The sequence below is a fragment of the Melanerpes formicivorus genome, unplaced genomic scaffold, assembly GCF_026170545.1.
Source record: "Melanerpes formicivorus ecotype bairdi unplaced genomic scaffold, bMelFor1.0.p_v2 SCAF_2, whole genome shotgun sequence".
Classification (NCBI taxonomy): Eukaryota; Metazoa; Chordata; class Aves; order Piciformes; family Picidae; genus Melanerpes; species Melanerpes formicivorus.
In genome coordinates, this window is record NW_027142354.1 from 17,661,822 (window position 1) to 17,684,667 (window position 22,846).

Sequence of the window (22,846 nt, forward strand, 5' to 3'; positions counted from 1 at the left end):
AAACCACTGCACAATTCCACTTAAGCAAATTACTCATTTATTACATACCTAGTTAGTAAATTTAACAATGTTGCATTATCTCAAGGCCATAATAAGTTTCTTGCCAGTCTTTTGCGTATTCTGTACGGGTATTTCATCTCTCTGTCATGACACAGGCATCCCCTTTTGCCAGGTCCCTGTATAACTGTGGTCCGGCTACGTGTGTGGTATGTGATCTCTGAATGATTATTGGCGTGTTTGGGTTTTATAGGGTTATGTGATGGTGGCTTGGATCATAATCTCTAAGTCCCCTGATATTCATAGGAAAAGAATGCAGTTTTTTTTTTTATGCTGACTGTTCCAGTCAGTGCCAGAACAGCCTGAATTACCAGGTACTGGTAATCAGTGGTATTCCCGAGTTCTAGAAACTGTTCTTGTTTTCTCAGAGTCAGTTTCTGTAGTGTAACACCTGCCAGTGTAATAAAAAAAAAATATAATCTTTCGGTGAGAAATTAAAATGTTTGTTTTGGCTAATCAGATACAAAATGTAAACATAAGTTGCCCAAATGCCTTATTTATTTTTTCCTCTGTCTTTACACCCCTTTACCCCAAGTCTCCTTCATGCTGCAACAGCACTACTGATTATTTTAAAATCTGCATATGTTTAATAGCATAAATATACTGTACTTAGTTGTCATCTCGTATTTGTAACTTGTTTTCAAAAGTATAGAACATCAAAATGTGAACTTCAATTTCTTGGCGCTCTTTCCCTGTTCTTTGCTGCCTCTTTCATCAAAATCATTAAATCTTAATTATGATACATAAAGTATGCATCATGAAGCTCTTCCTTAAGAGTGATATAACAGCATCTCACAGCTGTCATGCCCCTTAGGAGGGAAGATTGCCTTTAAGAAGGTCTGCTTCTTTAAGTGTGCATCAGAAACTGCTGCTGCTGCAGGCTCCCTGTCTTCAGGTAGAGATTGTGTTATATTCTAACTGTTCTAGCTTGGGTTTGTAGGACAGCAGGGTGGAAATAGAGCACCATTTTTCAAGTAATCCCTCCAGCTCTCACCCAAGTAATGTGGTACAGCGACAGACCCTCATTCACAGCTTTCTTAAAATAACGTAGGAATGGTTATTTTAAATTACAGTTTAGCACCAATCTTGGTAGTTAGTGTTTGGACTTAATGGAAGGTCTTCACCAGCAAAATGATTCTGATTCTATACATTCAGACAGTCATTAAAGGGATAGACTAAACCTGTCCGTTTAACAATTTTAAACGGGTAAAAAATATAAGAGCAAAAGGGTAACAATGCATGTGTTAAATTTAATTAAAAGATCCCCTTAGGTGGACCTAATGCTGCAGGGATTCTGGAATTCACCCTCATGGACCGTTGTACATTTGCCCATTTGTTGCTGAGCAGCTGAATCTATTTCGATGGGCGGTAGGTTGCTGCTCCATCAGGGACACAATATTCAAGGACCGCTTTCTGTGGTTTACTGAGCCTGCCATCTGGTTTTGCTAGTCCCTGTAGTACAGTGTGATGTTTTCTTCCACAGAGCAACACCCTTTGTAATAGTTTTAAGAGCTGAAGACGCTCGCAGAGTATCGGATACGCCGGTAAAAAGAGATAACGTACTGTTCGTTAGGCAAAATTCGTATTTGTGAATTATGGAAAGTAATGGCTGAATCGATCCCAGTTCTGCTCGGCTCGTCAGGGTGGGTACCCTCATCCGCGGGCTTTCAAACCGTCGGGGCGGGCCGTTTGAACGCTAGCGGCGACGTAGGCGGAGCCCCCACTGCCTGTCAGGTTCGACTGACCAAGGCGGGAAAACAGTTTATCGTCAGCATTGGTGGTTCAGTGGTAGAATTCTCGCCTGCCACGCGGGAGGCCCGGGTTCGATTCCCGGCCAATGCAATGGTTTTTTTTTTTTTTTTTTTCACCCCCAACAACTTCGTTCTCTCTGGCTTCTTTTTTCATTTATTTATATTATTTACAGATTGAAAAAAATATTTAAAAGTCTCATCGCTATAACTGATAATGCAAAAAACCCCAAACACTCGCATTCTGCCTGCCTGGTTGCGCGGACCTTCACCCCCGCCTACCGCAAACACTGCAGCTTTCCTAGGCTGGAAGTGACGCAACCGGATTTGCCTTTAAACTGCCGGCGGCGGCAGGAGGAGGCGGGTAAGACTGGAGGTGGAGTTAGTGCTGCGGGAGGAGGAGGAGGAAGAAGCGGAGGGGTCGTGGCTGCTGGGACCTGCCGCCGTTGCCGTGGGGCCGAACTCTGAAGAGGAGTAAGTGAGTGAACAGGGTCCTCTCCGCCCGGCAGCCGCCCTCCATCCTGGCCGTTGCGGAGCATCGCGGGGCTGCGCGCTGCCCCTGCTCGGCCTGAGGCGAGGGGCGACGCCCGCGCCCCGCCTGGCGTGGGCCACCCTGAGGGGAACCGGACACTTCTTAATCCGGCTGGGAGGGAGAAAGGCTATGGCTGCTATTCCGCGGCCCAGGGACCCGGCGCTGCTTTGGTCGCCGTAGTGCTTGCTGTCGTGACACCTGTGACCATTGCACCGTGCTCGTCGGTCTCAGGCCGCTGCTGTAGCTTACACGTGCTCGGAGCCGTACGGGGCGTCGCCATGGTGTCCCAAAAGTCATCGCAAGGCCTGCAGGTGTTTGGCTGCTCAGCACCCTGCCGCTGGGGAGCCAGACTAGATTCGCTGCCGTGTTACGGCGCTGGTGGTACTGGTTAAAGTGCTGAACTTTGGTTCGTACTTCTCCCTTCTACTCTTTTGTTGTGGGTTGGTTGAGGGTTTTTTGGTGTTTTTTGTTTGTTTGGGGTGGTTTGGGTTGGTTTGTTTTGCCTTCCCCCCCCCCCCCCCCCTTAAGCTTTTATAGTTTTCAGAGAGAAGTAATAGACATCAATTCTGGATATTCAGTCTGCTGCAGAGCCTTCTAAATTTTCTGAGAAATGTGTTAATAGAGCATTAGCCATCTAAAAGAATGCAGCCCCTATGTAATGGAGAGTAAGCAATATGATTTTTTAAAGCCTTTAGAAAGGTTTAGCCTTGAAAACAGAAAATCATCTACCAACAGTGTATCTAATGGGGTTTTAATTGTTTATGATTTTTTTTTATAAACAGCTGGATATGGTTATGTTCATGGTTGCTGGTGCTTTTTCTTTTGCTACCGTTACAGTTAAATACAATATATGGATGAGAACCAGTTTGTTTAGTATCCCATGAAGTCTGGCAACTCTTCTCTTTCCCGAGTGATTAACACATCACTTGTTGATACCAAATGTTGCTATGAGTGGATGTTATGAAAGAATATTAAAGCTGCAAAGGAAGCTGGAGGTGATACAGGCCGCCGTGTCATCAGTAAAAATTGGTTCCTGAAAGCTGTTACTTTAGGATTTTTAATTTTTTTTTCCTATTCTGGCATGCTGAGAGAACTTTCCAAATTTTGTGTGGTTGCTTTGATGTCAGGGCCTGTATAGCCGGCTGAAATAATGGAAACGTGCACATTCTGCCAGAATGCAAGCTTTGGCTTAGTTCAGACACTAAGGTTGCACTGAAGGACTCTTTGGAAGTATTTTCTTTGTATGCCTTGTCCTGTTCTCAGAGTCAGCAGAGTACCTGATGGGTCCCTCAGAATAACTTCCCTCTCAACATCTGCACATTGAGCTCTTCTTTATTTTATTTAAAGTCATGAGGGATTTCTTTATGAAATTTGATTTAGTTTCAGATATGTGCAGTTATAGCTTCACAAATTCTAATGTATGAATGTGAGCAGAATTACTTACAGTCGTAATTCCTTAAAGTCATTCTGGAAAACATGGCATATCCCCAGAGTTTTCTTGATGATTATCAGGCTGTTATATTCAAAATAAAGTATAAAAACAAGTTATGAAGGCTCCTGCTCAAAAGTTGTAGGTATCTTCAACTTTTGCTAAGTTTCATCCCCAATGCTCTGGTCTGGTCCAATTTCTAGAAGTATTTTAGATATTTGGAAGCAAATGATAAAATGCATTCTGTTGCTAGAGCTGAGTTAATTTGTGGTGTTCTATTGTGTTAATTTCAGAGAACTATATGTACTCACAACTGGTATAGAGTGAGTGTTCCTATTGTGAAGCGTGTCTGTACACAGTGTGGAATTAAACTAGAAAGACAAAATGTATGGGTTAGTTTCCCTGTATCCTGTTCACTGTAGACTTTATGAGGTTGTTGCTGTTTCAATTGCTGTAGAACACTGGTAACTTCACTGAGGATGATTCTTGGAAAGGTCATAACTGATAAGTGCAGCCTTGCTGCTTTGACATCCTGTTACAGGATAGTACTGAGCATTTGTAAATACTTTCAAATTATTTAGTGAAGGATTAGTTTTGTGGGCTTTTAATTCCTTGAGGTATGGTTAATTCTGAGTTTGTGTGTATTCGCGCCTCTCCCGCATGAGTGTTGCACGCTGAGCTGCCACAGTTTAGGATGACTTTCTGCTGCAAACTTTAATCTGGTTTCAAATTAGTACTCTTGACTCCATTGCCACCCCCCTTGGAACTGCTTCAGCACTTTCAGTTACAGGTACTTACTGCATTTAATGTATCAGCTCCCAGCACTGCCATCATTCAGGTGGCAGCAGCAGTGGCATGTCCACACATAAGGAAAGCCAGCAGCTTTTTCTGCCCCTCTTGTACACAAGTGTTTGTGTTTGGAAGACACTTCAAGCTCTTTGCTCTTATGGCTCACCATGAAGCAAAAAACTACTTGTTTTTCCAGTTTAAGCTAAATTCTCTTGCCTTTTCAGTGCCACTGCTAAAATGGATAGACTCCTGGCATTTCTTATTTTTGTTCTTCTGCTGCTTCTGTCACCTGAAAATCATATTTACTTTTGTATGTGTGATACTGCTGTTTTGGTCCCAAGCTTTCATACCTTTCTGACTTAGCCTTTGTAGGATTTTCTTTTAAGTCCTTAGATTTCCAGATCTAAGTTACTTTTACAAGCTGGGGTTTTTTGTTGTTATTGTGGTGTTTGTTTGTTTTTCTATTCTTTTTTTCCCCCTGGATTGTTTTTACAGCATTTAGTGTAAAAAAAAAAAGTTATCTATTCTCTCTATTTGACAGTCTAGTTTAACTTTAGTAACTTGCTATTACTTGATTTTATTAGCATCTTGCTCAACTTGTGATTTCAGTAGTGTTAGTCATCAGTTTGAATTCTCAGGAGAGGCAAACAGGTGTATCTGGTAGGATGAGCAGGAGTGGAAAAGCTTGCTCCTAAATATGACAGGGGAAACTTTGGTAATATCTGTGTGATGATCCATATGGCATTTGACAAACATCTGCAGGCTTTTTTTTTTTCCCCTAGGTAAAACCTAACAAAATTCCCAAGTCAAACCGTGTCTCCAAAGCCTAATTAGCCTGGGATATAGCAGTCTTTGTAGTCACTGGTCCCATTATCTCTATCAGCTTGTAGACGTTGTGGCCAGCTCAGCAAGACTCTGGCCAGAGTGAGATTATATAGTGCAGGTTCTTATGATAGCAGATTTCCGGGCTCAACCTCATGGGCCCCTCTCCATGGATGGGTGTGGGCTGTCAGAGGCCTGTCTTCAGCTTTGTAGCTGATAGAGTTTTGCTGTTTGGGCTGAAATTTTTCACAGCAACAATCTGTTTCAAGGGTTATTGGGGTAGGAAGAGGAAAGAAGCAAAAAGCAGGTTATGTTGGCTTAGGAATGGATCAGCTGTGTGTCCAAGCATATAAAATTACTTAGAAAAAAGAAAAAGGAATGGAAAATTTGTGCTTAGCAGCCACTTCATAATGAAGGGCTAATCTATTTTAGCCTATTCTAGATATCTATTGTAGCAATAGGTTGTCTGATGTGTGCAGAATGTGGCTTCTGAAACCTCTGATAATGTGTCTGAATTTGACCCTGACCTGGTCTTGAAATGTGTTCAGTCTTAAGTCTGTTTATTGCGCATGTGAATTTAGTACCTCTTACATTCCTTAAATAGTTGATCTGTACCAAGTATGCTTCATCCCAGGGCTTAGCTTTAATTGCATGTCTGCAAGTGCTTCTTACTGGCGCTGGGTACAGGTACCGAAATGAGAGCAGGACGGCTTTCTTGCAGGCATGTTTATTTGCTTATTTTAATGGGGTTTGTGCTTGGTTCTAGTAAATTAGGAGGAGAGTGGGGAAATTTTTGTTATGCAAGTGGACACAGTGCAGATATCCTGGAGAAGAAGGGAAAGGGATATATAAGTAACAGATAAGAATATAGGATGACTGCTCCATGGGCAGTGATGACTGCAAAAATTAAATCTACTGTCTCTACTTTTACTGTAGTTATATCAATAATTGAAAAGCACAGAATCTGCTAATGCTATGAAGTGGAAGTGGTTACAGTCCCTGATGTTTGCTAAAAAAAAAACCCTAAAACAAAAAAGTAGTGTGGTTTGAACAATATGTTAAATAAAGTGGGTAGCTGCACATTAAATATTTGATTGTGGCCTTTCCTTACCTCTCAGTGATAACTTAGCAGCTTCAACATTTTCAAAGGAGTTTCTTTTTAAGTGTAAAAATGTAGATGATAGGAACGTGCAAGCTGGCCACAGAAGGCTTGCAGCAGTATGCTTGAATGCGCATATCTCGTATGCGCTTTTCAGTCTTCATTGCATGAAACGATTCTATGAAGAGTTCAATTTCCAGTAATAGAGAAACAATTATGGGTCTATGAGGATAACAGTTGTTCTAGGACTTTTTTCTAACCAGTTTGTTTCCATGTTCTGATATGCCAAATGAGGTCATGTGAAAGGAGCTGCACAAATTTCTTCTGATCTGGGGATTTATTTTTTTTCTCAGTATTTCCTTTTTTTTTTTTTCTTTTCAGCTTCATGTTGAACATGAGTCTTGTTATGATCAGTGAGAATGTAAAGCTGGCCCGTGAATATGCCTTGTTGGGGAATTATGACTCTGCAATGGTCTACTACCAGGGAGTTCTTGACCAAATGAATAAGTACCTCTACACTGTCAGAGATACCTATTTGCAACAGAAATGGCAACAGGTAAATAGTACTTTTCTGTGACATTTTGAGGCAAAAGCATTTAGATAGCAAAACTTGCCTCTCTTAAGGTAAGCAAAAGTATGAAAACACTGTTCTCTGATGAACTATGCTGCTCTTGGTCAAGGGTTATGACTGGGTCAGCCACTAAATGGGTGACGAATGTTCTCTTATTTTTCCCTCTCCCATCCCAAAGGGAAGAGGAAAGAACTAAGGGAGAGAGACTTACAAATTGGAAAACTAAAGTTCTGTAATGACAAAATTAATTTTTTTAAAAACTAAAAAAAAAAAATAAAAAATCCCAACCCCTCAGATGATAGGAGGTCCAACTAAGTGTCAGATGGGAACCAGATTCAGGAGCTGGATTCTGGAACTCGTGGATCATGACTGAAGGCAGAACAGACAGAGCCTTGCTTGGACACCAGCCGTTGATGAAGAGGGAGAAGAAAACTTTGACCATTGCGATCCCTCAGTTTTAAACCAAAAATGACACCTACAGAGTGGAATACCTCATTGGTCAGTTTATCAGCTGAGGTGTAGCCTCTGCACCCCTAACATAATACATGTGATTGAGTAGTGAGCTTACCAATCCTTGCTTCTAACTAGAAACATCAGTATTAGCACTGCTAGAAGCAATCACTGTTGGAAAAAATATGTTAATTTCAGAAAGTGCAGTTCCTGAGGGGAGACTGAGCTGAAAAAGTAAAATCACTGAACAGAATCAGTTCTGTTCTAACTCAAACCAGGACATTCTTAGAGGCTTTTTTGTTATTATATAGATTTACTGAAGTGTTTATGACAACGACAAAACAGGCAATGGAACGCGGTCCTGGAAAGCCAGTATACTCTGCCTTGTCATCTTCCTGCTAGTCAGTGCCACTCTTACGCTGAAGTTTAAGCTGGTGTCATTTTGCTTAGTCTTTTTTCCCTCTCAGTGTTTTAGCAGTGTGACACAGATCCTTAATAAAAATCTTGAGTTGTGGCTACTATGACAATTTATCTTTAACACAAACTGTAGGGTGTTGTTTTTCATTGACATTCGGTCTTAAGTTGGGCTTTTTTCTGTCGTGCTTGTTTAATATGGAGCAGTATCAAAAATCCGTTTAGTGTTAAGTCCAAAATCTATCTATGTATTCTTCAAATGTGCTAAGGAAGGCAGAAAATCCTTCTTAAAATCCAATGTGCGTTGTTGTCTGTTGAAGTAGAATTGGATAGCTTGTGGGACCTTGTGGAATCCATCCAGCCATTACACAGGCTTGAACAGAGGACTGTTACAAAATTACTTGCCTTTTTCTCTTTTCCCTTTTTTTTTTCTTTTAATTTTTTTTTTATCAGGTTTGGCAGGAGATAAGCGTGGAAGCTAAGCATGTGAAAGATATAATGAAAACACTAGAGAGTTTTAAACTAGACAGTACTCCATTGAAAGCTTCACAGCAAGAATTACCAGCTCATGATGCAGAGGTCTGGTCTTTGCCAGTTCCTGCTGAACGAAGGTAAGAGGAAACCTGAAGACCTAAAACAATGGGTATCAAGGCCAATGTGTCTTGACTCCAATATGTTAATGTTTCTAGGTGTGTAATATACCAGGAGCTTGTTACCATTTGTGGTGGAGGAGATAGCCTGCTTCAGAATGTTCTGGAGCTTTTATCTTGTGGGATTTTTTTTGGTGGGTTGGTTGGTTTGTTGTTTTTTTTCCCCCTGAGTTAAGATAAACTTGCCATTCTGTGGAAGCCTCTAGTCCTGAGTTGGTGTTCTCATCAACTTGAAAATTATTCTGCATGTAGCTAATATGAAAAGGATGAAGACATATTATCAAAGTAACAATAAAATCTAGGAATGTCCCAAGTTCAGTTCAAGGTGATTCCACCTTGAACAGCAAGGTGATTCCCTGATGTCTTTCATGAACTGACCAGTTAGGCTAGCACAAGCTTGAGGGGTGGGAACAAGCAACTGCAGCCAAGCCTTTCTTCAGAAGTAATTTTAAATTATAGTAGGTTAATGTCTGTGTATTGAACACCTTGCAGTGTGGTTTAGCAGTGTAACCACTGCTAAAAAGGACAGTCCTACCCTCCACACTGTCTTGACTATTTTTCACTTTTGTCCTTGTTGGCATTGTTAGCAGCTGCAGAACGCTAAACTGGTGAAAATAGACATTGTTACGGGGGACGAGTGTTTTGTGTTTGGCTTTTGTTGTTGGTTTGATTTGGTTTGATTTTCCTGAGATTACCTATCTGAACTGGTTAATTTGACAGAAAGTGCCGGTTAGATCAGCTTAACTGCTGTCAAACTGTTCTCTGAGGTTTTGAACTTGCAAGGTGTTTCTTGCAGAAGGATAACTTCAGTCTTTTTGGGTACATTTTTACATTTTATTTTAGCTGGTTTATTTTAAGCCTGCCTTTCAAAAGACATGGGCCTTGTGTGAGAATGCAGTTTCTGCCTATCTCATTTGATGACTTTGGAACACTGCTAGCCAATTTCATTCAAAACTTCTGGAAGAATAGTCAGGGAAGCAGAGCTCTTCTAATGTTTTGAAACTTTCTGGTGAAGAACTCATGCTTCCCAAAAAATGCAAGGTTTGAGAGAACCATTTCTGTTTTCTTGCCAGATGGTGAAGTACTGAGTAGTGATAGTATGGAAAAGCCACAGTAAAAACTCAGGACATGTTGAATTGGGATAACCACAGTAAATTCCTATATGGAGATAACATAGCTCACAAATTTAGGTGGAAATTAGATGTTTATTCACACTATTCCTCTATATTGAGCTTCAGGGTGGAATTCAGAGGTGGCTAGGTATGCAGAAACAAAGCTAGAGGTTGGTACTCCACCTGGAGGGTGAAAGGATTGTAATACTTATCATCTTATCATAGTTATGTTGCTTAATATGCATTTCACTCTGAAGAGGTGTGTACAGTTCTGACAAATTGGCTGCTGTGAATCAAAGACAATTGTTATGAAGGTATTGGATCCTGTTAACTTGAATAATGTGTCAAAATGAATCTTCTAGCTCAAGTAAACACCTTCCAGATCAGTGTTCCATTTTCTATTCTCTAAAAATATCCCTGAACTTAAACTTGACCAATAAATTATTAATTTTGGAATTTTACAGAGGCCCCTTGAAAAAGCATATGGAGTATACTCCTTAAAAGTAATGGATTTGTACGTGGAAGAAATTGAATTAAAAAGTAAATCCCTAATACCAGTCATGATACTGATTTATTTGTACTTCTAAAAGTAGTCTAGTTTCAAACAGCTGGAGCCCTCATATATATTTTCTTTCCTAAGAAATGAAAAGGAAGTGAAAATTGAGTGGCATTGAGTGCACCCTCAGCAAGTTTGCTGATGACACCAAGCTGTGTGGTGCAGCAGACACGCTGGAGGGAAGGGAGGCCATCCAGAGGGACCTTGACAGGCTGGAGAGGTGGGCACAAGCCAACCTCATGAAGTTCAATAAGAGCAAGTGCAGGGTCCTGCATCTGGGTCGAGGCAATCCCAGGCACAAATACAGGCTGGGCAGGGACTGGCTGGAAAGCAGCCCTGAGGAGAGAGACTTGGGGGTGCTGGTGGACAAGAAGCTCAACATGAGCTCTCAGTGTGCACTTGCAGCCCGCAAAGCCAATCAGATCCTGGGCTGCATCAGGAGAAGTGTGGCCAGCAGGTCGAGGGAGGTGATCCTCCCCCTCTACTCAGCCCTGGTGAGACCCCACCTGGAGTACTGTGTCCAGTTCTGGAGCCCCTATTACAAGAGGGATGTGGAGGTGCTGGAGCGTGTCCAGAGAAGGGCCACAAGGATGATCAGAGGGCTGGAGCACCTCTCCTATGAGGACAGACTGAAGGAGTTGGGGCTGTTCAGTCTGCAGAAGAGAAGGCTCCAAGGTGACCTAAATTGTGGCCTTCCAGGATCTGAAGGGGGTCTACAGGAAGGCTGGGGAAGGACTTCTCAGGATCTCAGGTAGTGATAGGACTAGGGGGAATGGAATGAAGCTGGAGGTGGGGAGATTCAGGCTGGATGTGAGGAGGAGGTTCTTCACCATGAGAGTGGTGAAGCCCTGGAATGGGTTGTCCAGGGAGGTGGTTGAGGCCCCATCCCTGGAGGTGTTTAAGAGCAGGCTGGATGAGGCTCTGTCCAGCCTGATCTAGTGTGGGGTGTCCCTGCCCATGGCAGGGGTGTTGGAATGAGATGATCCTTGTGGTCCCTTCCAACCCTGACTGGTACTATGATACTATGAAAATACAACTGTCATTCCAAAAACACCTTTCAATCTCTTTGGCTAGGAAACAAAGGATCATTGTGACTAGGAAGAAAATATACTGGGATGGGACTTCTATTTATTTTCTGTTTGTTTGGGGGTTTTTATTCTGTTTAAATTTTTGTTTCTAAGCTCCATAATACTGGGATTAATTTTAGTTATGAAATATGCAAAGCAAGGGGCTCGTTAAGCAAAGGATCCCTGAGCTTCAAACAAAGGGAAAATGAATTTTAATGACTATCTAAAAATACCTGTCTTGTTTCTGATGTATACATTTTTATCTTGAGCAAAATAATTCTTCAGTTTGTAACTACTGGGTTTGTTTATGTAGTACTTACCAGTGACTTTGCACTAAGGCTTTTTTGCATGTGTTACAACTAATTAGAACTTCACCAGGACCCAGAAAACGTCAGTCTGCTCAGTGCAGTGATTGCAGAGGTCACAATAATCGTATAAGTGCAGCTGTCAGAGGCCCTCACCGTCCATCCTCTCGAAATCCCAACGATAAAGGGAAGGCAGTCCGCGGCCGGGAGAAAAAGGACCAGCAAAATAAAGGAAGAGAGGAAAAGGTAAGCTTGCTAATTAATTGGCGAAATTAAGAAACTCAGTCTTACTTTCTTAATACTGAATGGGAGGCCAGACCAGATGATCTCTGGAGGTCCCTTCCAACCCCTACCATTCTGTGAGTCTGTATTGTAAAATTAGATAGCTAAAAAATATTTGTTTTGTTCGAGTCAGCACAGTGATGTGTATCTCAGCTTATAAGGTATCTTTGCTTTACCATGATGAATTAATTAGAAAAATCTAAACAAACAAACTGGGAGTGATCTGGTAAATGCAGCATTGTTTACTGAAACTTGCAAATAGTTGTTTAAAGTTATACCACCGAATTACTGAAACAGACCCTGATGGAACTCATTCAAATGGAATATCCTTGGTCCTTCAGTTGCTTTCATATGTTTTAGCTTGCAATTGACTCACCTGTTCAAAGCATTTCAAGATTAAATAAATCTTAACAGGGAACCTTTACTTACTATTTTGTTGAGATCTGGTATGAGCTTCAAATTCTTTTCAGTTTAAAACAAACCAACCCCCAACATACTCTGAGAGAGATTTATTTATCATCTGTGATCTGTTCTTTGCAATCAGAGTGCTTTATTTTTCACTTGTGCTCTGATGTCCATAAATTTAGCTGATGACCAGAGTAAGAGATCATACTGAAGACTCTGAATTAATGAAATATCTATGTAATAGTTTGTTAGTTTCAGCAACCCTGTGTTGTGCTGTAGTGGGTTGATGTTTCCCCCAGCATTAACTTTCAAGCCAGACCAACTCAGTTAGAAGCAAATTAAGCTGTATTTACAAGCTAAAACTACCACATGTGGCAAGATGTCATGGCTTGTGGGTATAGCATAAACTACAAGGGTGGAATTGTTTACTTGTGTAAGGTACTACTTTTACTAGGAGCTAAATTACATTGTGTTTGAATGATAGTCCTCTCTCCCTAAGGATATACCTACACACAGACAGGATGTCTTTCTTTTTAACAGTTGTTCTGTCATCACCAGTGGTTGCTGTTAAATATCTTGTCCATGTTTCTCTATCAATTAATTAGCTCTTTTTTACTTCTGTGATTTTCCTGCAGACCACCTTTGAGCATCCTACATATGCTTTGGGTTTTGTCCCATATATATGGTAAATTTGTGACACTTAAAGGATTTGAGATGCTGTAGCTCAATGTGACACTTTCTGATCCAGACTCATGTGTCATTTTCGCCTATCCAGCTACTGTCTGAGTTTTTGATTTCTGTGGGACACGAGGTGAACACTGGGATAGGTATATGCTGTTTTGATTACCTTCTAAAACAAAGTGCAACAGTACAGCATGTTGGCTTTAGAGAGAAGGAAGTGGGAGCAGGGCAGTACAGAAGTTTGAGTGAACTACATTGATCCTGCAGTGTAGCAGTAATTATGGATACTTTAAATTTTTCTTGCTGGTTTATATTGTTACCTTCTAGAAGTATATTGTTGCTCTGGACTTGTAAAAAATCCACTGGTAGCATAACCATTGTTATGTATTTACACTGTTATATCTTTTATATGCAGAACAAATCCACATCTGAGATTTCAGAGCCTGAACCAAAGAAATTTGATAGTACTGGATATGATAAAGACTTAGTAGAAGCGTTGGAAAGAGACATCATTTCTCAGAACCCAAACATTCGATGGTAAGTTTGAATAGTGCTGCCAGTTGTTTTCTACCTTACATGGTGTGACAAGAGTGAAGTCTTCTAGCATATGCTTACATATAAAAAGTACCTACATGTTTTCTTCACCCATTAAATAGGCAAGTAAACTTCTTGTGTAATTGAATATTCTTAGAATTTTTGTTTTCCACTCATAGCTTCATAGAATAGTTTGGGTTGGAAGGGACCTTCAAAGATCAGTTAGTCCGACCCCCTATCATGGGCAGGGATGTCTTTCCCTAGATCAGATTGCTCAAAGTGCCACCCAACCTGACTATGCAAAGCTTTTCAAACTTTTCTAAGAGTCCTGAAGTAATTTTTTGAGATACTCTTTTGCAAGATGTAAGGTTCTAGTGTCTGCCAGCGTCTCTTCATATGCTACCTAGGAGCATACCGAGATAGAAAAACGATTAACAAAGAAGTTATGTCAATATAGGAACCCTTTGAAATCTTGCTGGATGTGATGTGACTGCCATGTGCCAGTACCTTTACATAAATGTGTTAAATATTAAACCTTATACAAAGATTGCTTTGTATTCCAAATATTTCCTAGCTTAGGTGGTTTTATGAGGATTAAACAAGCAAAAAATCTTTTGGCAAATGAAGCAGGCTTTAAAAATATCCCAAAACCCAAACCTGAACAAACAACTATATACTTGCAACTGTCATGTATTTCAGTTTAGTATGTAAACACATGTTTCAGTTTTTATATTGAATCTTAAACTACAACTTCAGCTTTGAAATTAGTTATATAGATATGTTTTGAAACCAAGCTATTACTTGGGCACATGCTGAGAAGTGGAATGCCGTGAGAGCTGCCCTCAAGAAAATAAAGCCAGCCTGTAAAATATCTAAGAATTAATACATTTGTAACTCTGAAAAAGAATTCTAACGGCTCTTTTTATTTCAGCTCCCTTTACTAGTCTTCTGTAAATTGTTCTTGTAACAGTGAAAGCTGGTATACATGTCTCAGGGACAGCCAACCTCTCTGCAAAAGAAGAAAGCATCATCTCTAGTGAGCAGAAGTTTAACCAACTTGCCATATTCTCCTTATTCTATCTGTGAATAAGAACGATGGTGCTCTAGAGAAATAATTGCTGTGTCTCATTGCTTTAGCATCCAACTGGAATCTACCAGCTGTATGTCAATGTAGTTGTCATAAGCTTTTGCCGCTAGAACATAAATAAATCTAGCTCATTTTCCTGAATTATGAAAGAGCTGTTACATAACAGTAAGTTTAATTGCATATTGTTTTCAGCTGTGGACTGATTCTTTTGCAGCCTGTCTGAAACTGTCAAATAACTTTCCATTCTTGACAGGGATGACATTGCTGATTTGGTGGAAGCCAAAAAGTTGCTTAAGGAGGCTGTAGTTTTACCAATGTGGATGCCAGAGTTTTTTAAGGGAATTAGAAGACCGTGGAAGGTATGAAAATAAATGTAATCATTTATGTAATGTAATGTAAATGTAATCATGAGTAGGATTCTGAGATTGGATCTTGATGGAACAGGAAATTTCAGGTGTTCTAGGGTTTATTTAAATTATTTTAGCTTTTTAATAATGCTGTTTATGGTAAAAGTACTAAGAAAATAAAGATGTCATCCAGATAAATCCACTCTGTCTTCAGCTATGTTGCTGCAAATAAGCAGTAGTAATTAATTGGTTAGCTTTGAATAACTTTGTAAGGAGAAGTTTCCCTCTAGTATTTTAGTATTTTAGAATTGGTTTAATAATGTAGTTGTCTGTGTTTTGATACTTACACTAAAAACTGTTCTTCTTCATTTTAATAGGGGGTGCTGATGGTTGGTCCTCCTGGCACTGGAAAGACCCTTCTGGCAAAAGCTGTAGCCACAGAATGCAAGACTACTTTTTTCAATGTTTCTTCTTCCACACTTACCTCAAAATACAGGGGAGAATCTGAGAAACTTGTTCGTCTACTGTTTGAAATGGTGATTAGAGTTTCTTAGCCTAGATAGTGAGATAAGTGGAATTGCTTCTGCAACAAGTGAAGCCTTGCCATAGTTTAGAATTCACAGCATACATAAACAGCTCTCCAGGTTTCTGAAACTTCAGGGCTTTCTGATCTGGACATGTACATTCAAGATCTGATTGATTCCTAAATAGCTTTATAAATGCAGAAAAATGAGGTTGTTGCTATTTTCAGGGTTGGCTTGTTACATTAGACATAGCTCACTATAAGCTGATGAATGCTGTAGACTGGAGATGGAATTTAATTACTTTCTGGGTAAGAACTTTCCTTAGGCTATGCATGTTTTGTTCCTTGTTGTGGGTGGGTTTTCTTGTTTGTTCATAAAATAAGTGGACCTCCAAATTGTAGTTGGCTTCAGAGCATATAAGACTTGACATTGGCTCAGAATACATAGTCTTTTTTTCAGGTTGTTACCAAGTTTACATGCAGTGTTAGCTAGAGTGGCCAGTACTGAAGGGGGCAGTAGAGCTGTGATTACAGAAGTCAGAAAAGTCAGGAAGTATCATTTACAATAAAGTTTGATCATGCTAAATGAGTTGATACCATGCTATATCAATTAAAATTGCACATACACAAGGGACAGCATCTTAGGAAAATAGCTTTTGTTATTTGATCTCTCTTGTTTTCAGAAAGATTAGAGTTACTTTGCCGTTGATCTGCCTCTGAACAGGTTCCTTATCTCAGTGCTAGCGTAATGTTCATACCAGCTTTGAGTTCTTATTCAAGCATTCTGTGATGACTTTGACAGCTATAAATGTTACTCCTAATGTGTAAAACTGCATTTAGCTTATTAAACATTTGCTTATAGCATAAACAAATACAATACTTTTTCCAAAAACTGGTCTGCTCAGATGTTTCTAATGAATGCACATCTGCTCTATAGTTGTGTGCAGTGGTCAAGGAGAGGAAGGTTGGGTATTGTTTGATAATTAGCAGCTGATTGGGGTAGATGTGCCATTATGCAGCTCTGAATATGCTGCTGTTTGTTAAATGTGAGTATGCTGCCATTTCAGTTTCTGCTTGATCTTTTGCTTTCTTTAGGCTCGATTTTATGCTCCAACAACTATATTTATTGATGAGATAGACTCTATCTGTAGTCGCAGGGGAACGTCAGAGGAGCACGAAGCTAGTCGACGTGTGAAGGCAGAACTGCTAGTTCAAATGGATGGTAAATAACCTGATTGCTGGGAACTACTGGACTGCAGGAAGCTTGTGAGAGGGTGGGGAAAAAAAGAGAAGATCAAAACTTCATTCTTCAGAAGAAATCTTTTTGAAAACCTTACATAAAATTGGGGTGAAAAGATAGAAGTGCACTATTGGAACTGTCAGAGTGGAAGGAGAAAAGATACCAATTATTTAACAATCACTTAGCATCTGAGTAATGACCTTTTATTGCTGACCCAGAATAATTAAGATTCAGTGGAAAATACTTTTTTCTCCTCTTCAGTTCCAAAACATTGTATTAATTGATTTTTTTTCAATCTGTATCTAGATATTGCTCATTTCTCCATAATCAGGTAAAAAGTGGCTCAAAAGAGCTGTCACCTGTTCCAATTTAAACTTCAAAGGCAATGATTACACTTAATTTCTTTAGCATCACTTATTTTCCTCTTGTAAAGATACAAATAAAAAATGGAGGCATTGAAGTGTTTGGGAGAGTTGGGTTTTGTTTTTAAAACACTGAGTTCATTATAGCTATTTGGTCAATATTTCACTAAACATCAATGTTTAAAAAATAGGTAACACTGTGCAAAGCTGCTACAAAGGCATCCCTCTTATACTCTGGTTAGCAGGGAGAGGCAAAGGAGCGACTGAAAAGAGCTAATTTATGGAATAATATGTGATAGAATCCCATGAGTCAGAAGATTTGTATATTTATTTCTGGTTCTCTGATGTTGATACCCTTTTATGTTTGTCTCTAAATAGCAGCCGAGCTGTAACACTGTTCTCATAACTCAGGTACCTAAGCTAATTTTATTAGTAACAACTGTTTGAAGTCCTTTTACTTGAGTGTTCATAAAAGGTGTGTCGTATGCAGATTTTCAGGCGAACTAGGTACAGTGGCTACTCCACAGCCCAGTCCTACAAGCAGAAAATAGTAAATGCAGAGAACAGCAAGTTTAATGGAATTAACTTCTTCATACAGCAGCTCTTTCACAGTACTTTAGAGACTGAGGTATTCTCTCTGCCTCTGAGAAGCTCTGATTCAGTCCGCTACATTTAAACATACATCTCAGTAGTTTGTAAAAATTTAACCTGACATGTGAAATATTTAGCCTGAATTCAGAAGTGAAGAAACTTTGCAGGGAAGTTGATGCTGCTTTGGCATGGCTGTTAGTGAATACTGCTGAGGGGGCGATGTGTTTGTTTTTTGGTGTGGTGATTGGGTTTGCATTGTGGGGCCTTGGTGGTTTTTCCTTATGAGTTGTTACAAGATGTTGATGTGAAAATTCAAACAATGTGATGTCAGAAATATGAAAAACTGTTGTAAAACTGTTCCAGCCATGATAGAAACTTGCTGAGCTTTTCACTTGCAGGCTGTTGTGTAGATGAAAAGCTGAACTCTGTTGCACTTAGCAATTCTCTTGCACACGGGCTCACTAGACTGCAACGGCATAGCTCTCTTAATATTATGCAATTGTGGACGTTGTTCCCTCTGTACATGAGATCTCACTAAACATACATATGGTTTTACTTTTCTCCAATGCAGGTGTTGGAGGAGCTACTGAAAATGATGACCCTTCCAAGATGGTCATGGTACTTGCTGCTACTAATTTTCCTTGGGATATTGATGAAGCCCTAAGACGGAGACTAGAAAAGAGAATTTACATTCCTTTACCATCAGGTATGAAGATCTGGGAGAGGGTTGATCTAAACTTTATCAATATTCCTGTAGTTTTGATCATCTGATTTAAAAATCTAATTGATACAGGTGTGCAAATTAATTTACTAACTCAGGCCCATGTTAAATCTAAACACTGAACATTTACCTTTGTAGCAAGAACAGCGTCCTTTTTCTCCCCTCTTGTCTTTCAGTTTATTATTTGTCTTCCAAAAGCAAATGGTATAGACTCAATTTTCTATTTTTTGATTAGCAAAAGGTAGAGAAGAGCTCCTAAGAATAAATCTGCGAGAGTTGGAACTGGCTGATGATGTTGACCTTGCAAATATAGCTGAGAAAATGGAAGGTTATTCAGGTGCAGACATTACCAATGTATGCAGGTATGTTAAAATTGCATCATTTGTGTTACTGCTGCTACAAACTCTTGAGAACTATTCATAAAGTAACTCATTTACATGATTAAAGTTGTTGGATAAAACCAGACTGTAACTTAGATGTATGGCTAAAAGTTTAAATACTTCATTAATGTTTACCTGGGTTTCCATTTTATCTTTTCATGCAATAATGATGATAAAGAGCAGTTGCAACACAGTAATCTAAGCAAGGTATGATTTAGGTAAAATTCTGTGTTCTTTAACATACACTAAATTCCTTGCATGAGGAATATCCACAGGATGGTAGGCTTTAACTTGTAGAGTTGCAAGTCACTCCACTGAGGTTATACTACTTCAGCAGAACATCTTATGTGTGTGAGGTGATAGTGGCAGAGGCCAGGATAATTAAAGGGAAAATGTGGCACGTTCTTCTGTCATGACAGAAAAGGTAAAGCAGTATTGTGTGACAGGAGGAGAGCTTTGTACTCAGCACATTGGCTTTAGTGATGAGGCTGACTTAAGTTTCCTTCCAGCTCCTCAGTATTGTTTGTATACAGTCTTTTGCAGACATAGTCTGTAAACTGGATTCCTGAAATAATCAACTAAAAATATGTTCTAACCCTTCCCTCCAATCTTTCTTTTCTTTCAAAACTTGCAAAGGGGGAAGGAAAGGACAGATCTTTTAAGAGACTAATAAGATGCTGTTGTCATCTAATAAGCACCTGTGTAACTGTTTTCAGGCTTTGGAGGTAGTGCCGAAGTGTGTGGCAGTGCAAGGCTTGAGCTCCTGATTGTGCTACTGCCACTGTTGTGGGGCTGTTCTTTGAACAGGATAAGAGAACTGTTCAAGATTAAAACAACCTCCTCATTACTTTCCTTAAATGCAGATTCATTTCTTGCCTTGATTCCTAATACAGCTCTGCAAACACTTGTCAGCATAGCTGAGAGGACAGTGTGCTGTGCTGCAGGGATGAATGCCAGTAGTCTGTACGCAAAACTGTCACCAAAGGCTCTGTCAGCAGAGTTGCTTAAGGCTGAACCGAGAGTTTGAAGCCTCAGTACTATTTCGTGAACCAACCTTACACAGTGTCTGGGAAAATAATGGTATGTTAGTTGCTCTGAATCAGTGTTGTGCAGATTTTGTTTCATTTTTAGGTTTGTGAGATGAATTTGTGGTGTTCTTTTGTTCAGTCTTGGTGTTTGTTGTGCTCTGAAAGGAGTTTGTGGTAATATGTTCATGTTAAATGAATGAGAATTTATCTGGTCTTCTGCTTTCTGCACATGAGCTGCAATTTGTCTCCTCTGGTCTATTCAGTATGTGTCATTTGTAATTAATTTTATCCTGGATACCAGTACAGGTGTTGAAAAGTCAGAATACTTGTAACTTTGGTCGATAAATTTCATATAGGTATGCACACACACAGAATTGCTTTGTGGTTTTTAATCAAAGTCCATTTGCACAAGTAATATTTTAAAAAAGCCCCTCCCAACAGAAGTAAGCAAAGCAAACAAATGCAAAAGCAGCCCACAAAGAAACAGAGGAGTCTTTAATTTGTGGCAATCTTCAAGATGACTGAGGTGGCAGCAACCAGGAATAGTAACTGGGGTTTGGATGTGTGTGATTTGAAATTACTAAGAAAGTACCCAGATGAGCCTGTCTGTTTGCACTTTGTTAATGGTGTCAGGAAAACCAGATCTTAGACATGATTGTTTCATTTACATTCAGGAAAAAAAAGGCACGTGGCTGATTTTAAAATGCTTTTGCATTTTCAGACTCGCATTATATAAGCATAGTAACATTCAAACTTGCAGACTCTTAATAGTCCTTGCTAGTGACACAGGCATAATTTAAGAAAAAAAAGAACTGAGCACTGCAGTTCGCTTAAATTGTTCTCCTTTCTTGAAGAATCAGAGGTGAAATCCAAAGTTTGCTGAGCCAAAGTGAAAAGCAGTCAGAGGTAACAGTACACTTCCTAACAGCTGGCATATTAGCTGTGGGAAACCAAGGCGAGAGTTTATTTTTCAAATACAAGGGGGAAATGGCGATTGCACATCAGGTGTGTGTATGAACTGACTTCGCTTTGAGTGGATTGTAAGGGAACTGACTCCCCTGTGGGTTCCAGTGGGTGGCTTCTTACTTTTTGAATGTAGTATTGCTGCTTCTCCAGGCTTGAGAAAGCACTGAGAATTAATGTTGGAAACACTGTCACTAAAATGACTTTTCAGGAGAAAGTGGTGCAGCTGTACTTGAATTTTATGGGTGTGTTGAGGTATGGTGCTTATTTGGGTGGGTGGGCTGCTTTTGTGGGGTTTATTGTTTGGTTGGTTGGTTTGTTGTAAACTGCTTTCTGGAAGCAAACTAGATGCTCCCACAGCCCATTGTGGAATGCTGGCTCTTAGTTCACAAATGATGATGTGACAGAAAAGCATGGTGATATTTGACTAAGATGCAGTTAAACAAAGCAACTTTTTGGGGGGTTATTTTGACATTCTAATTGCTAACTTAGTAAATTCAGGAGTCTGTTGTGGTTTCCTTTACTGGGAGGGGGTAGAATGGAAACAGAACATGTTGAAACCAGCTTTCTAAATCTTCCTAGGAAACAATGTATAAGGTTGGGTTTTTATGAGTTTTCACCCATTAATACACTGTTGTGGTATCACCAGGATAATCTTCCCATCTCTTGTACTGCTAGACAGAAGAAGTAGCAAAATAAGATATATAAGCTGTATACCAAAGAATTGTCAGGAACTTTAGTCTTCTCACTGTTACCAGTTTGTCACCTTGCCAGCTCATCACCTACTGCTATTCTTGTTGAAATCCTAATGCAGTCAAACTTAGTGCGGCAAGCAAAGCACACGTTTATAAAGACAATACAGAAGTTTGAGGAGCTACCGTCTGGACACACTTTGTAGGCTAATGTTTAGCTGGGAATGTACAGGTTGGAGCTAAGTACTGTTGACACCTGTGTCTTTGAAGTGGGATTACTATTTGGACCAGGAAACAGTAAAAATACCTAGCTGCTTTGTCTGTATGTCAGAGGAATGAAGCCATTAGTTTGCCTGGTTCCTTTTTAAAATTACCATAAGCAGCAGCTGCATCATAGGCATGCAGTGGCATCAGATAAACCAGTCACTCTTTGCCACTTTTGCCTGGCCTATGAATAGGAGCTATTCAGTGATCCAGTGAGGGTAAATCCATGTTTGATAGCATGGTATTGTAGGTTGCACAAGCAATTGGAGATCTTCCCTTTCCTCACTGTATCTGTTTGAATGCAACAGCCTAACTGGAATGCTGTGTTGAGCCTTTCAACCAACATAACTCACCATCTGTATTGAGTAACTTGGATTTATTTTTGCATGCTTGGCAGAGATGCCTCGTTGATGGCTATGAGAAGGCGCATTGAAGGCTTGACACCAGAAGAAATAAGGAATCTTTCCCGAGATGAGATGCACATGCCAACAACAATGGAAGACTTTGAAATAGCTTTGAAGAAAGTTTCTAAATCTGTATCTGCTGCGGACATTGAGAAATACGAGAAATGGATAGTTGAATTTGGATCTTGCTGAGCTGTCTTGTCTTGAAGAAGCCACTTTACATCTTAAAACAGCTTTACAAGTAATAAGTAGTGTCAGTGCAATTACTTTTGTAATTTAAGAGCAACAGATGTCTAAATAAATCTTTTTTTTAAAATGCAAATTCTCTCTAGCTCTCTTTGAACCAACTCAAAAGTTACCCATTCTTCTCAGATGTGAAAGACACTGATACCTGCTTTGATCTTCAACACTTTAAAATTACTTAATAGTTGTACTCTTGCATCAAAAGGTTTACCCTTGAAAAGCAGCTATTACAAGACACTTGATTGTTATTGAGGCCAGAAGTTTGAGGCTGAACCAGATTTTGTAGTTTAACATTTAGTTGTATAGGTTGGAGCGCTAGGTACTGTTGACGCCTCTTTTTGAAGCAGGATTCCTATTTGTATCAGCAAACATTCAAACCGTTCCAGCCACTTCTATATACCTAGAGAACTCTACCCTTAGCCTCTTTCTGAGGTATTAACAAAACACCTGTACAAAGGCTGAGATTTAGAATAGCAACCCTGGGACTGCTAAGAGTCA

At 39.8% G+C, this 22,846-nt stretch overlaps 1 protein-coding gene and 1 non-coding gene across 6 annotated transcripts; both read left to right on the top strand.

Annotated features, from left to right (window-relative positions):
• The first annotated feature begins 1,828 nt into the window (after positions 1-1,828).
• On the top strand, positions 1,829-1,899 carry TRNAG-GCC (transfer RNA glycine (anticodon GCC)). Its single transcript has one exon. It is a non-coding gene; the product is annotated as a tRNA-Gly (tRNA).
• A 274-nt stretch (positions 1,900-2,173) lies between these two features.
• KATNA1 (katanin catalytic subunit A1) lies at positions 2,174-22,427 on the top strand. Of its 5 annotated transcripts, XR_010988972.1 has the most exons (12): positions 6,014-6,098; positions 6,858-7,032; positions 8,365-8,522; positions 11,664-11,847; positions 13,385-13,506; positions 14,844-14,949; positions 15,315-15,473; positions 16,556-16,682; positions 18,225-18,359; positions 18,610-18,736; positions 19,648-19,834; positions 22,099-22,187. XR_010988972.1 is itself a non-coding variant. In XM_068152144.1 (11 exons), the coding sequence occupies exons 2-11, from the start codon at positions 6,862-6,864 to the stop codon at positions 22,295-22,297; spliced, it is 1,488 nt and encodes a 495-aa protein (XP_068008245.1). In that variant the 5' UTR covers positions 2,174-2,279; positions 6,858-6,861; the 3' UTR covers positions 22,298-22,427. The 5 variants fall into 5 exon arrangements, 4 of the variants coding, with proteins under 4 accessions (XP_068008245.1, XP_068008253.1, XP_068008262.1 ...); XM_068152144.1 differs by lacking the exons at positions 6,014-6,098; positions 19,648-19,834 and adding an exon at positions 2,174-2,279 and having other exon boundaries at positions 22,099-22,427; XM_068152152.1 differs by lacking the exons at positions 6,014-6,098; positions 19,648-19,834 and adding an exon at positions 2,177-2,283 and having other exon boundaries at positions 22,099-22,427.
• The last annotated feature ends 419 nt before the right edge of the window (positions 22,428-22,846 follow it).

Coding starts and splice junctions, on each gene's coding strand:
- KATNA1 (XM_068152134.1), top strand. CDS start 6,073: ATGAGAGCAGGACGGCTTTCTTGCAG. Junction 11,848..13,384: donor ATAAAGGAAGAGAGGAAAAG/GTAAGCTTGCTA, acceptor TTTTATATGCAG/AACAAATCCACATCTGAGAT. Junction 15,474..16,555: donor TTCGTCTACTGTTTGAAATG/GTGATTAGAGTT, acceptor TGCTTTCTTTAG/GCTCGATTTTATGCTCCAAC.